The sequence below is a fragment of the Aquila chrysaetos genome, chromosome 10, assembly GCF_900496995.4.
Source record: "Aquila chrysaetos chrysaetos chromosome 10, bAquChr1.4, whole genome shotgun sequence".
In the NCBI taxonomy this organism is placed as follows: domain Eukaryota; kingdom Metazoa; phylum Chordata; class Aves; order Accipitriformes; family Accipitridae; genus Aquila; species Aquila chrysaetos.
The window spans coordinates 29,424,664-29,440,749 of record NC_044013.1 but is presented as its reverse complement, the minus strand read 5'-3'; the positions used below and the strand labels follow the sequence as shown (position 1 = coordinate 29,440,749).

At 39.3% G+C, this 16,086-nt stretch overlaps 1 protein-coding gene across 1 annotated transcript in view; it reads right to left on the bottom strand.

The window, feature by feature from the left end:
- Positions 1 to 16,086, bottom strand: part of RYK (receptor like tyrosine kinase) — a 64,043-nt gene that overhangs the window by 39,780 nt on the left and 8,177 nt on the right. The window contains exons 3-6 of the mRNA XM_030028714.2: positions 6,837 to 6,958; positions 4,978 to 5,077; positions 3,050 to 3,184; positions 726 to 782 (exon numbers count right to left, since the gene is read on the bottom strand). Coding sequence (XP_029884574.1) covers positions 726 to 782; positions 3,050 to 3,184; positions 4,978 to 5,041 — 256 coding nt within the window. The 5' untranslated portion in view covers positions 5,042 to 5,077; positions 6,837 to 6,958. The remainder of the gene's footprint in view (positions 1 to 725; positions 783 to 3,049; positions 3,185 to 4,977; positions 5,078 to 6,836; positions 6,959 to 16,086) is intronic.

Genomic DNA, 16,086 nt, shown 5'->3' with positions numbered 1-16,086 from the left:
TTAACAGGACAGTTAATCCTCTTTCTCAAAAGAATCCCAACTGCAGTGAGTTTTAGGGCAAAATTCTGCAGTTGCACCTTGGCAGCAGAGGGCTGTCTGCTGCGCTGGCCTTCAGCTCTTGTTAAGCAGCAACATGGGCAGAGGGACTGGAGGCAGGAAGAGGCAGTAGCCCTAGCCATCCCCAATTTTAAATCATGCATCGTGGAGAACAATTGCCCTGGAAGACAATGGGTGGTAAAGAGAAAACTGAGCAATGCACTCCACTACTTTCCAAAAGCATTTTGGAAAAAATGTTTACGTTTGGGGTACTGCAGAGGCTGAGCATAGTCAGTCAATGATATTTCCAGCTAGAAAATGAGTGAAACTACCTCATTGTATTCATTCAATACTGACAAGTTAAAACAGCAAACCAGACAGGTCCTAAAGTCAATAGGATAGATCAGAGTCATGTACAGAAACCAGAGCTCCTAAGACATGATTAAAAAAAAAAAAAGTTGTTAGGAGACTTGGAATAGGCTTTTTTCCTCTTCACTAGTATATATTCACAGTTAAAATAATTAATTACAAAAAAAAAAACCCCAAAACCTCAAAAACCCCAACCAAATTAAAATAAACTAAAATACTGGGTACAGTGCAGACTACCTGGAGAGTGTTTTCATAGAAAGAACATCACAAGTTTTTCATTTTTTACACCTGAAGTACGTTGTACACCCAGGATTACTTACAGAGAGCCTTGCTGCTGTTTTTATCAGATGTTGGAGATTTTACTTCTGGTTCAAGCTCTAGACAGATGAGAAAAAAACATTAAGTTTCGTATACATTTATTATTGTAGCCCTTCACAGGAAGTCAATTGCCTCATTTATGGAAAAACAAATCTGCTTTTCCAGATAGATGAGCTGGCTTAAGGACTATAGTTATCTCTAGATTGCCATTTTAAATACCTAAGCACTGTGTAATAAAGATCGTACTTAAGACACATGGGTCAGATACATTTCATCACTGATACATATGTCCATTGAGGCCATGCTTGAACCCACTGAATCTACCAACCTCAAAAAACCCTCTGGCTTGTCCACCAAAGTCCAAAGCAGCAGACAGTAGAAAGAGGAGGTACAGAGTATGTGAGTGTATGCTAAGACACTAAACAACAAAGACCTCATAGAATCAGTTACTACAGGATAGAAAATAATTTCTTGAATGTTCAATTAATACTACCCTGACCTTTTGGAAGAAATTCTGGCTCCAGTCTAACGCTACTCATCCTAGGAAGAAGTTAAGAGATGCACCCATGGGCACTGTGCCTTCTCAGCTGATGTTACAGTCACAAGTGTTTTAAAACTGAAGGGTGAAAAAGGTAATGGCTATTTAAATACTCATAAATATGGAACAGAAGACACAAGGACAATACTCAGGTTCATGTGTGAAAGTAGTCCTTTAGAAATGGGATAAATCTTCATTAAGCTTACTATGAGTCTGGTCACTAAGAGGAGCAGTGCAAACCAAGGGAATACAGGCTGTGGAGATGTCTTCAGATGAACCTCCCTGAGGATTTGCATGCAGTTGAGGCAATATAATGGATTTCTGTGGCTGCAAAGGTGCAGTCCCACTTGCACATCCTCCTTCCTGCTCCCAGCCATGAAGAGCTGCTTCCTTCCCAGCACAGCCCCTTCTGACTCCTTGGTAAGCCAGTTCAGCCTGATAAACTTGTGAAAAAGTAATCTGGTAGAGGGAAAAATCTGAGACATTTTTTTGGTTGGATTTTTTTTTTTTTCCCTTTTTTAAACTTTAGGAGGAACTATTATGAATGCCTTGAGCAAAACTGCCAGCAAGTTCCTGCATATTTTTTACTTATGCACTAAATTAAATCAGAAATCCCCGGATGCTCTATACCAATCAACATATATCAAAAAAGCCACTGACATTTTTATGAACCTACAGAAACAAGATCTTTGTAAGAATCACTTCTGCAAAATTTAGGAAGTAGCTCTATCTCACACACCAAGATAACTGTGTGGTGCCTATGGAAACCTCCTCTGCACATTCAGCAGCTCAGTAAGCTATGAATGCATAAGCAGTGCTGACTTTGCCACTTGGAACATTTGAAAAAGTACCTAGGAAAACATGAAATAAAGGTAAAAATGCCAGACCACCATTTTCACTAGAAAAACAGATACACTTCGAATTAAGAATGGTCTTTCCATAACATCAATGCAAGTAACATGAGTATCACAACATTATGTGCTAAAAAGCCACACTAGCTCTTTCACCCACACCTTCCAGAAGTTCATCCTTAGAAATTCATACCCAAAAGAAGAGACAAACTCCCCTCCAAAAAGCCAACTACTGTCCTCAAACGCTCCAAGTAAACTGAACAGAGCCAGGAGGAGCATGTAAATAGAGAGGTGGCCATCCTCAAATGCTGCCTGAGAACAGGACACCACAGCCATTTTTAAGGAGGGTACAGTTCTTGGGATTGTCCAAAATAATTTTCTTCCAATGTCTATGAAAATACTTCTAGGAAGAAGCAACAGGAGATAGTAATAATCCAAGAATAAACTGTGCTTGCAGATTCCCAACTCAAAACACTTAAGAGTCAATATGGGATTTCTTAAGTCTGTATTATCTACCAAGATCATTTAGTACTCCAAGTCAAAGACTAACACGTGCATTCGCTAAATAGCCAATTTTATCACAATTTATAAACTAAGTAGATTTTATTGGTAATTCTTAGAACAATTTAAATATTCAGAGTGCTGCAGTTTTGAGGAAACTAGTTGCTTCCTTCCAAGCACAACAGAGAAAATGCTTTTTGCTATATATGTAAAAAGGTCAGTCAGTGCAGCAAAACACTTGGGGAATTTGTTCATCCATCAGCTTCTGCTTTTACCAAAAGTACCCATTTGCCTCTGAAAGGCAAAATTTTACCTGGTTTCTTCCTACCCTCTCCGGAACTGTTACTTATGTCCTAGATCATATACCTTCCCACTCCCTTTTCCTATCATACTTTAACACTAGAAGTTTTTTAATATTTGAAACTTAATGTCTTACTTTTGTAGCACATTTTCCTTCGTTTGAAATTCAAAACTGTGATGTTTTTTGATGAATTTATTGTCAAGTTGAGCTGCATTAGTATTGTGACCTCAGAGTCGAGTCTGCCAGCGCAGGAGAGTTCAACACGAAACACTGCAAACAAACAACAATTAAGTTCGAGCACTTCTCAGACGTTGTGGTGAAAGAACATTTAAATGATAAAAGTCTCTTAAATTATGTTTACAACGTACATTTTTAAAGAACTTGCTATTAAGAAATGCTATTTTAGTCTCATGCCATGTAATTTCAGACAACTATTAAAGCACTAAAGGACATATATTTTAAATTAATTTATGTGAGTTATATTAAAAGTTTACAAATTAGTAAAATTTTATTTGTGGATAAATGACCGTTAGCCATCCATTAGCTTTGGAGTTAAAGTGCTGTCACAAGAGAAACCTCCGTTACCACAGAAAACCAGAAAATTTAGGTTTCCTTGTTGGTTTTTCAAATGCTATGAAGGTGTCGTGGTTTAACCCCAGCCAGCAACTAAGCACAGCACAGCCGCTCACTCGCTCCTCCCCTCCCCCGGTGGGATGGGGAGGAGAAGTGAAAACAAGTAAAACTCATGGGTTGAGATAAGAACAGTTTAATAACTGAAGTAAAAATAAAATATTATTATTACAATAATAATAATCATCATCATGAAAAGGAAGATAAAAAGAGAGTGAAATATAACCCAAGAAAGACAAGTGATGCACAATGCAATTGCTCACCACTCGCCAACCGATGCCCAGTTTCCAAGCAGCGATCCGTGCCTTCCCCCACTCCCGCCTCCCCTCCTCCCAGCCAACTCCCCCCAGTTCATATACTGGGCATGACATCATATGGTATGGAATACCCCGTTGACCAGTTTGGGTCAGCTGTCCTGGCTGTGTCCCCTCCCAACTTCTTGTACCCCTCCAGCCTTCTTGCTGGCTGGGCATGAGAAGCTGAAAAATCCTTGACTTGGTATAAACACTACTTAGCCATGACTGAAAATGTCAGTGCGTTACCAACATTATTCTCATACTAAATGCAAAAACCAACATTATACCAGCTACTAGGAAGAAAATTAACTCAATCCCAGCCAAAACCAGGACAGAAGGTTAGCTTTTTTCACAACCATTAAGTACTTTGGTCTCTGCAAATCTGACTGGAATCAAAGCTTAAACTAATATGACATTATTTACTTTCTAGCTTATATACCAGTATTATTTATGCCAACAGAGCAGATGCAAGAAGCCTAATTCGCGTGTCTGCTTTCACAAAAAAGTTGTACACAACAAAACCATCAATATATATTTTATTGTGCCTCGAGTATCTAACAGGGCACAAGACAGCGAGGAACCATACTTGAACAAGCATGAATGATGATCATTTGCACATTTCCTGAAACAAATTCAATTGTTTCCAGTATAAATTCTATGGAGGAGCTAGTACATATTCAAAATAGTTTTCTCAGTTTTAAACTTACCATAAACACTTTAATGTATTAACAGCTCCCACATCTTGAAATGTCATCTCTACATGCTAGAGAAATTAAAAGGCGTGGATTTTAAAATCCACACAATTGTTAATTATTATTGTTGAAAGAGAATGGGAAGCTTGTGTGTGTACATATACATAAAAAAAATGTTGCATTTTCTTCCCAGGAAAATCTCTGTCCTCCACTAAACAAGAAGGGAAAAAAAAAAAAATCTTACTCTCAGACTAATAGTCTCAATCTATAATACCCTTTTAGCTGTCATAATTGCTGCACAAGGCCTGTAAACATATTACGTTTAACAGAAAAATTACAGTCTTATGCAACACTACACACATTTTGGAAAAAAAACAAAAGTACCACCAGAAAGCATTATTAGTATCAGCACTAGCTGTGCACTTTCAGGGGGTGGGAAGTTTACCTGAAAGGGTGCGAGGAACTTCTCCTTGTAGAGAAATGTTGGCCTGGGGCATAGCCATAGCCATGGGATTATCTACCTGAAATCCCAGTTTATACTCAACCTGTAACAATAGTTGGGAGACAGAAAACACGTAAGAAATCTCTACAGCAGTAAAAAGAAATGCTACATACCTTTTCATAATTCTTGAAATTAAAACCACTGTACCTTATTTTCAAAGAATGCCGGTGATCTTAGGTGCCCAAATTCAAGGTTTCTTATATGAAGTCTAAGTATCAGACTTTTGTGACAGTTCAAATTAAGAAAGCCAAAATAGAAGCCACTCTTGAAATCATTCTTGAAAATTTGGGGCAGAATTTAAAGTGCCATATTAAAAAAAAAATAACAACAAAAAAAACCCCACACCACAAACCTCACTTGCTGATAAACTTACTTGTTCGAAAGCCAGTTTGTTAAAACCATGGGAATTCAAAAAATTCCCCTTCCTCTAGTCAGTTTTGTAAACTACACAGCCAAAATTGCTTACAAACAGTTTATTCAACTACAGGCAAGATTTTGTTTATTTTGTTTCCACTTAAGAAGCTGATTCTGCATAAAAAAGTACAGGACCTATTGTAACTAAGTCATAAGCTCCTGTTGGAAATTCATCCTATCCCTCCATACTCACTTGAACGAATTTGGTTTGACTTTGTTTGCCCCATTAGTTTATTTTTTTCCCCTTTGTAAAACATAATAGGATGCATTTATGTTTTCAATTTATTTTTCAGTCAAGATGCCAAGTGTAGAAACATAACCCAGTTTCTGAGGTCCTATAAACTGCACTACACCCATCCTACAAACTTAGCACAGAAGATGCCAAGTGGTGCAATCACAGCAGTGGAAGAGGGCTACACAAGCTCAAAAATTCCTATTAAAAATTCACAGACAGGCCCAAGGAAACTCAGGGCAGGGACAGTGATGCAGGTAGCTCATGGCTGAAATTGTAACAAGAAAACTCCTTCAAAGGTCCTACTCAAATGGCAAGTGACTGAACTGCCTGTGAAGGTGGAATACGATATCAAGTGGAAGGGCTGGCTTGCTCTCTACCCCATACCATTGCAGGCCAAAATTCACATCTCATAAGAAGCTACACCTCAAAGGGAAGAACGCTGGCAGAAGGAAATCTTCAGAAATTGCATTGGTGGAGTTGTTAAATACTACTGTTCCTACTGCAGTCTTTCCTGCTTAAGGACAGAAGAATAACCATCACTCAAGTTTAAAAAAAACATCTGGCAGAGACTAAACTGATCATTTCATATACAAAAATAAGTTGTTAAGTAACTGGAAATCCTTCAAAATGTAAGAGCATACGCAATCTCTATGACAGCTGTTGCTGCATGCTCCAGCCCCGGTGATTAAGTGAAACAAAAATCCTTTTCCGTCCAATCGAGGCTCACTAATAACATACTAGATGCTACTTTTATAGGTTCTTTTCGTCTCCAAACATATGTTTCTAGAAATCCCTAAAACACAATTGCTCTACATTTGATTTCCAGAGGCTTCAGTTCATGGCTGCCCCTTCTGTGTATTCAATGCACCACCAGAAGAGATTCCACAGCCAGTAGTTTGTACATATACACAGAGATTGCAAGAAGTAAAAAAATACTTCAAAAGAAGTGCTTAACCTTTCTAAACCAAAAAAGGAACAGTTTGGATACATATCATCTTAACCTACTGCCTGCAATCACATAAATAATTCTTCTACTCCTAGCATACGTTAATTTTTGCAAAGGAAAAAAGCCATTAAATTATAACAGTGGGTATTCCCTAAGCAATACAGATCATGTATCGAGTACTCAAACAGAGAAGTTATGCCTCCTTACCTTGGATTTAGCATGCCAGCTGAAGTGAAGATTGTTGGTCTCGCTGGGTATTAAGAGATTGAAGGACAACGCATAGTGATTAACCACATCATTCCTCACATAAGACAACTCTGCATCAAGACCTGTAATGAGAAAGAAAACAGTAAGATGGGGAAGAACAGGACCAGCAGTAATACACTGGAACAAACAACTCTCAGTACCACCAGCTCCACTTGTACTTGAATGTTTAAGCAAATACTTCCTCAAGTCCATAAACTCAATTGCAGGTTTGGAGATCAATGCTCATGCATGTCAGCATTAACAAGTGTGCTTCAAATTCTTACAAAGCAACAATTTCAGAAAGATGCCGCAGCCTAATAAACAGGTAAAAGTTGGAATGTAATGAAGGAAACATGACTTTTCATAGAATCCTCCAAAAGAATCATTACAGACTTTCCTGAATGTACCCGTCTGCTTCTGGGAGTCACAGGTTCAGTTTTGCTCTTATTTACAACTGTGTACACTCAAAACAAACTGCTTTGCATTATCAGCTTGTTAATTGCAGGTAATTCTTCCTGGAATAGCTCATTTCCTGAGCCTGAGACACATAATCACTACGGAATTAACTTCAAGGTAATTAGATGATAACACAAAGCACACAGTGAGAGGAGGAATGACATTTGTACAGGAAGTAATACTAGTATTTTATGTCTACCCTTTGCTTTCTGAACATTTTAATAAACCTAGGGAATTGAAAGACCCACAAAACTATTTATTACAGAGCACCAAGGTGCATTTTCCTAAACAAGACACATACTCTGATATTAAAAATACTGAAGCTGCCATTACCTTTTGCAGCACACGTTCCAAGGTCACACTGAATACAGGGTAGGACCCTACAGCTTGCCCTGGGTGTCATTAGCAATTAGTTAGTGGTAAAGTAAGCACTCCAAGTTAACCCCCTTCCCTGCAGCTGTAAAATTAATCCCAGATCCATATCCTTAGGACAAAACCATACTGTATTCGTAATCAGTACCATTTTGTCCTGTCTCATACAGCTTTTCCTCCATTGCTCCCAGTTAAATGCTATCCAGGCTGAGCAAGATATTGGCATGCTAAGAGAACTGGGCAAATCAGACACAGGTGCATGCTCCAAGGATGATCTACACAGAGGGAACTGAGTTCAATTAAAATATTCACAGTACAATTGAGAACATAAATAATGGAGTTATTTTTATTATGGCTAGAAAGTCAAGAAAACTGGAGAGGCTGTGACTCCAAGATGACAGCATTTAAGGCATCCTGAAATTATTCCAAGAACCTAGGGAATCATGAAAGGGTTGGTTTGGGTTTGTTGGTTTTTTTTAAAGAAAGAAAAAAAAAAATCAAAGATAACTATTGAACTGTGTAGACAAGCTGCCTTTGACAAAAAGGGAGAATTAGCTTGAGTGAAAAAATTCCTATTTAGTGCAAAAACTGGGCACAGATAGGTGCAAAGTGATAAGCATTCTCTTATTCCAGAACTTGATTTAATCCACTTTGTTTTCACAAGATATAGAAATGCAGCCAAGACATTCCTCTTCATTCTTGTTGCTGTTAACCACTTTTACTCCCTGCTGGCTCATTAGCATCACAAAACTTAATCAAAACCCAAGAGTATATAATCACAGATACTGGGGGGTGGCGAGAGGGAGAACCGTAGAGACTGGATGCATGAAAGGAATCAACAGAATGGAGTAATCCCAGGGAGAAATGCTCTCAAACAAGATCTTGAACAGAAAAAGATGCAGATGATGCCTTAAATGCTGAATGTAATCAGTCTGAGTATATAAAAAAAAAATTAAGCCTTTCTTCTCCAATTTGTCCATATTTCCACTCAATAAATGGCAAATGCAAAAGCATATCCACCAGTAAAGTAGGGAGGAGGGGGAAGCGCACACACACACCTTGAAACAAAATAAAACTCTGAAAACACATAAAAGAAACAGCAAACTTCCAAAATAGCTTTTTACATTTGTACATGTTTATACATGAAATCTCCCTCAGATTTAGAAAACATGGAAGGAGCATGGAGAAGAGCTCACAACTATCAGGTACTTGCCATTACATCCAATCAAGAAGATGGGAAGCTTTAAGGGCATAAACTTACTAAACAAAGTATTCAAATCAAACCTGGTAAGTACAAGCTATCAAAAAAAAAAAATTAGGACAAAAAGATTAGCAGGTGAAACAATGCAACTGGAGCAATGAAACTGCTTTTAGAATAAAGAAAACCTTCTCTTGCTGATAAATGGTCACACCAGCGATTAGAGGTTCACAAAAACAACATTTCAGAATCTGTGTCCACACCAGACAAGCAGGCTCCCATTTCCCTACCTCCAATCCACCACAGTACAGTTTTGCTTCCAGACCATCCTTCCATCCCTAATTTTTCATCCCCTCACTGCCTGCCCCACCTCAATCCTGAATTCCTGAAGCACTCTGTCAATATAATTTATCTCAATCAGGCCAGCAAAACACAGAAAAAATTGCAGTTGAACCTGCCAGTCAAAAAAAGCACCTTGCCTGTGCTCTGGGCAGGCAGCCAGGCAGGCAGGAAGGTGTGTTCTGCCCGACACAAAGGAGCCCAGGTGCTGATCGCCAGCGATGCCGGGAGCTGCACCACATCCCAGCTGTAAGAGAGGGCACTGGGAAGTTATGTATGTAGAGGTAAGCAATTGTGCAGGGCACTGCAGCAAACAGCAGCAAAAGCCAGAGGCGTAGCTCACTGATCAGTTGTGTGAGCTGAGTGTTCTTGATGCAAGCTGCCATCGCTTTACTCACTGCATTCCTGGGCTTCCTCCATTTTGTGAGTCTTCCACTTAGAAGAAGAGAAAATTTCCTGATATCCACAGAAATTGTGCGGGCAATGCTGCAGCACCGTGCATGCTCAGGAGCTCCACAGCGGGTGGACTCCAGACTTGTACAGTTAGTAGATTTTAGCCAAGATAAAGCATGCTTTTCTCAACGCCACATGGGTTGCACAGGTTAAATTCTTACCAAGAAAAACCGCAGCACAGCCTGCCAGGCTCCAATAGCCCTGCGCTGCTGAAGACAGAGGACGAGGATACCACTGCAAACAGCTGGGTAGATCACATCTAACACCTCTCTTCCCACAAGTTTGGATCAAGAGGACAATGATCAGCCTCAGTGAAATGTCAAACAGGTTCAGTTATGTTCACTGTCAAACAAGTTCAGTTATGTTCACTGAGTATTGGCTGTGAGCTACCTCTATTCAATCAGACACTTCGTTCCTTGTTATCTACATACCTTTTTATATGCAATGAAATTGTGCCTCCTCACTGCTTAGATTTCCAGATTGATTAAGTACTATTATTAACTCTCTCTGGAGTAGACATTAAAAATCATTAAGGAGTTTGCAGAAAACACTTTAGGCTCCATTACCACAACAGTTTAAGTCTAACTCAGAATTGCTTTAATGCTGCATTTCACCTTTTTTCTTCAGACGTGCATACTTACACCTGCCTTGCAACGTTCCTTATTTAAACCTTCAGCAAGCCAAGTTCAAGGAGTCAAGCTGGCACTATGTGGGGAGAAAAAAAAAAGTGGGGGAACACTCCTCAGTCAAACTCCCTGAATTAGTGAGGATGCTCAGGAGCACCCCATATGGGGGGCAAGACTGCAGCAGCACTAACTTAGATGGAGCTTATACTAAAATAGTACTGTTACCATACCCAGATAGTCTAGGCTTTTTTTCAAAGCATGCTTTGGGCATAGGTAGCTTCAAAAGATGGTATCAAATTAAGCAAGTCACTGTCAATACACAGCCTAAGCCAGCGACCTCAATTTTTTACTTTTTTTAAAATGTGTAAATCTCTTTCAAACACAGTAGTAGCGTAAGATGTCATCAGCCTACATAGCAAGTTGCTGAGGAAAAGAAGCTAGAAACAAGGTTCGTTTTCCCAATTGTTTCAGATTTCAAGAATGCTTGGTAAACTACTAAACTACTATGCTAAAAACCTCCTGACTGGTAGCAGGGGAGGGAAAATGTAATTCTGCAAGATGTCAGGTTCCTCCTCAGGTGTTGAACACTTCCACCACCTTGCACTTTAAGTAGGACACATACACCAGCATCCTGGAACAAACCCAAATTGGTATGTAATGTTTTTATGTCATATATGGAATGATAAAAGGAAAAAACAGGTAGCTCTAGAAGAAAAACACAGATGCATTACAAACAGCTAGAGAAAATGGGCAGTTCTTCAATAACCATTTTCTAGGCAGAGCAGTAAAATATAAAGAAAGGGGCGGAGAACCTTACAAAGAAATACCAAAAAATTGTTGCATTACATGAACTGCAGGGGAGGAAAAGAAGCTTTTCAGAAATGCTTCTATTGATTCAAGCAGTATATTGGCAATCAACGATGAACAGTTTTAAAACATCAGCTGCAGTTTTGCTTTGGCAAGCCTCCTTAAACAAGTCCATATGCAGACAATGCACAACACTAAAGGATGTAGTTTCTCATTACTTGGACTTGACTAACCTACACCAACCCACGTGAAAACAGTAAGACCAATGCTCTGCTTTGATTTCAAGGCAAAAACACCACCCTTTTACTCAGGCAACCCCTAAATCTCATTATTAACTTCCACATCTTTGTACCTCCCACCCTTGGGCACAAACTTGAAAGAATTAATTTAAGTTGAACACAAACAAAAAGGTAAATTTAAGCAGCACCACAGAGAAAGTCTGTCATTCTTTGCACTGTTTAACATAACAAAACATCTGAAGAAGCTCAGAAAGGAAGGGGAGAGACCAATTTTCATTCCCAAATGCAAAAGATGCTGGGCAGCCCTTGTGTTCATGACAAAATTGAATCATGTCAGTCTAGCAGCCTAACAAAACACTTCTTTTCAAACATCCTTGTGCAAATGCAGTCTAGCTTTAACTCTTTTTTAGCACAAGATACGAAAGAAACTTGCCTCTCTCAGCATGGGAAAAATTAGATTTTATTTTTATGAAGCAAATCTATCCTACAACACGCATTAGTAATAACACATTCTTCTTAAAGACAACAACTGGTTAGGAGTCTGTTACCTGGGGTTACACTTCATTACTTAATTACTTCATCATAACATAATTCTGGCAGGTTTTGTCTAAAATCAAGAGACAGAAACTGAATGTGCAGTGTCAGAGTTAGATGAGATTGCTATTAGACTAGGGCTAATATTCATATTGCAAAAAGTAGTATTTCATTAAAAGCAATCTGGTAACGATAGCTGGCTCTCCCAGCTGCCTACCCAACCCTCTGGTAGATTACTGTCTGTACAGAAATGACTGAATTTAGTGCCTGTTTTCTTAACACACTAATCTGTAATTTGTAAGAGTTTCTTCATAAGCAGCTGAGAAATCTTGCAGTGCGACATCAAACCACCACAGCCTTCACACCGCAAGCCACTCCTGCTTCCTGACTCACAACCTCTGAAATAAGTTAGAGTTACACAGTTAAACAAGCTATTATCTTTATATAAATATTCTATTTGTTCAGAGGTTTACGTGCTCCAGAGAATGATGCCTCCAATCCCGAGCAGCTCATCTGGGTTAGCCCTCTGGCCAGACCAGAAGCTTCCACTCCAGAGTGAACATCCACATGAAAGAGTATGAACCTCAAGCTTCAACATCCCTTCACCACCATCCACTTCCCAAGTCTGTGCAACCTACCGCATAAACACACAGGATTCTCCCAGCACCAGACAGTTTACCTTGTTGAAGAAAGATATTTTTTTTCCCCCCTTCCATTTTCCTTTCATTCAAAGTGCACCATAAGTCTTAAACACTGACTTTAAATCCTAAGCTTTCCTTTTTTTGCAACAGGTACTACAAACACGCGCTGGAAAAATTCTGCTGTTTTCACACCATCAGCCTAAGCACAAGGAAACATGGCTGAAGAATTAAAAAAATCAGCTCTTGACTACTGAAACATTTTTTTTTTTCAGGGTAGAGAGAACACTTTCCCAGAGCAAGCCTTCTTAGTTTGAATGTATTTAATTATTTCACTTCAACAGTCAGCTTACACTGGGCTGAAACTACAACTGGGAGTTAAAAAAAAAAAAAAAAAAGAAGAAATCAAATACGAATGGATCCACATGGATCAATTTCATTTAGAAAACAGCAAATGATTGGAAATGTAATACTAAGCATCTGAATATATATACACACACATAAAAAACTTCTTATATCCTATTTGTACATATCCAGTATATACAACAATGAAAGTGAACTTTCCTTTAATAAAACAGATTATAGCCTTCTACTTGCATTTTTACTTAAGTTTTCCACAATGGTACGGTCTGCCAGTTATAGCTGTTGGTCAGGAATTTGGGCTGAAATACTTGCTTTTAAACGTCTCACAGGCCATGAGTCTCTGGAAAAGATGACTGATGAAAAATATCCCAGGAAAAAAAAAAAGTTAAATCTTATGCAACACGAAGATGATGAAGAAACCGCTTTTCACTCTCCTAACACAGGTGCCCAAACATCAAAGGATGTTGTTCAGTATCAAGCTTGAAAGACAAATCAGCAGGCACAAATCCAGCGATACTCACTAACACACTTTCTACCTTTTGTTTAGAAACATTTCTTCCCTGACTGTTGAATAGACCTTCCCCTGGTGACCCACCTGACACTTAGTAAAAAAAAAAAAAAAAAAAAAAGACAAAAGAATCCCCCATTTGGGGAGGCAACTTCCTACCTCTACATGAAGTTCTTCATTGCCTACATGCATCTATCTAGCCAAAGAGTTCTCCAACCCACTTTTCTAAACTTTGCTAGAAATAAGCATCTTATAATCCAGTACCATGGACCCTGGGGGGAAAAAAAAAAAAAAAAATTCCACAGTATCAAGTGCATGGAAAACAGACTAGAAACAAAACCACAGCTTGACACATCACCAAAGCATACTGAAACGTGCAAACTCCTTGCGGAATTGCTCTAACATTAGCTTGTTAAGATAACAAGCACACTGATTGGCGAGGCTCCAGAATTAAATCCATTCTCACCTTCACAGAAAACCTCTCCCACCAGAAGCTGATACCTCATTGTGAATAGCACGGTTGCTTTGCAAGCTCACCTAACTCCACCCAGCAGTAGCAGAGAGCATATGGACTATGGTTATTTACACAAATGGCTTCGTTACCTGTGCAGAGTTAATGTCTCGTGAGCTGGAGATGGAATACAATATGCAAGGCATTCAATTTGAGGAAATACTGAACATAACTTCAAGGCAATGATTGCATCCTTGAAAACCAAGCAAGATTCCCTAGCAGAAAATCTTAGTAGGAAGCTTCCCACCATCTAGCAAACAAGAGGAAAAACTGTTAGCTGAGAGCGCTCATTAATTCCTCGTGAATCCTCACTGACAGGTCACCCACAATTCACCTTATTGATGCTGTTAAATAGAATTTGCAAGGTCAACACCGCAGGCAAACAGGATTTTTCCCACTGAAAGGCCTTTCTGAAAGTCACAGAGCAGACTTCTTCCCTTCTACAAGAAGCAGCTTCCCCCAGGAGATGGCACTTGCTGAAGCGAAAGCATAAGGAACTTCACAATATTTAACTCAATCCATACTAAAAAGATGTTCATTGTTCCTAGGACCCAACTGTTTACCCTTTTGTTTGTCTCTGAACAGCTGCAACAATTACATTTCAACAGCCTGCCTGTTTATTCTTCTCTCCTCCTTCACCTACAGAAAAATCTTCATTTTTCTGATAGGTAGGATATAAAGACCACTGTGAAAATGGTTAGAAGATGACACTCTCCTTAATTGGCGGGGGGGGGGGGTGGGGGGGGGGGGGAGGGCGGGCGGGGGGAACACGACCAAGCCAACAACACATTTTACCTCAGGGCACAATACAAGTAAACTCTGCTTCTGAGAACACCTTCTAAATGAAATTTGCCCCATTTGAAACTTGGGGCGGGGGGGGGAAGAAAAGCTAGTAAAACTCCTAACAAAACCAGCTGTCACTTTGCTATTAATAGCCAGAACAGTGTACATGAGTCAGCTGAAGGGCTGATTCCAAAGGAAAGATGCAGTAGAGATGCACGAGACGGGTATTTGAAGGTAGAGGAAAATTAGTGCCAGCAACCTACACAGCAGGCAAGGGGAAATGGGACAGATGGGAGTAGGAATGGTGCAGATACGGAGTGGGAGGTGACTGAAAGAGAACTCTGTAATAAAAAAAAAATAATAAAGCTTGCCTTAAGGAGCAAATTAAACAACTTTATTCTTAGCACATGGAATAGTTAGGTATATTTATGAAATAAAAATTTAACTTATCAGTATTGGCAAATGTCTCAATTATTGTAACATGAAGTTTGATGCTCCTTTTGAATTAGAATGAAAGTAAACACTAAGAATAGAAAACAAAAAGAAAGATTCCATCCACGTGAACCACAGTTGTCCAAGAGCACACACCTCAAAAAAAAATAACTTCGGATCAAATGCTTACTAGTATCACAAAGCTTTTGAACTGAACTGCTGTATAATCTTCCCAGCCAAAACTCAAGGTTATGTCAGACATCATTTGGACTTGTGAATAATGTGCATTTGCAGTATTTTAGTGTCACCTACCCACAGAAGTTGTGCCACTTCATTTTTTAAATTTTTTTTTTAGTTAGAGTAATGCACCCACATGTTGATTCAGTTATCCCTGTAGGCAAGACCATAAGGTACAACAGCATAAGTCACCTTTAGAACGGTGTCCCTGCCAGTGGCCATGACTATTTCATTAACAAGCACCCAACTGAGTACAAATAAAAAAAAAAAAATTTTAAAAACCACACACCCCCTTCCCTCAATGCATCAGACCGCTCGGCCTCAAAACTCATGCTTCTAGTTCTGTGACCGACAGGACTTCACATCTGTTGAGACACTGGAAGACGTCCATCACAGTGACACTAATGCAAAACCAAGCTCCACGTGAACTAAAATGGGTCTATTCGCTTCTGAGGCAATCTCTGCACTCAGGAAAGCCATGGAGCTTAGTATTTTTTTCTTTTATTAGGAATTACCCTACAAGCCCATCAACTAGCTTCATAAAGGCTAAAACAGTTTTGAGAGGATAACTATCTTTAGTTTATCAACCTGGTCAGCTTCACTGGTACTGCTGGCATTACATATTCTGAGCGGCTGCAGCTTTTCAAGCCTAAGAGCAGCTCCAATGCTTATGTTAGTGCTCTTATCTTTCCCAAGCAGCATGGTGAAATCAATA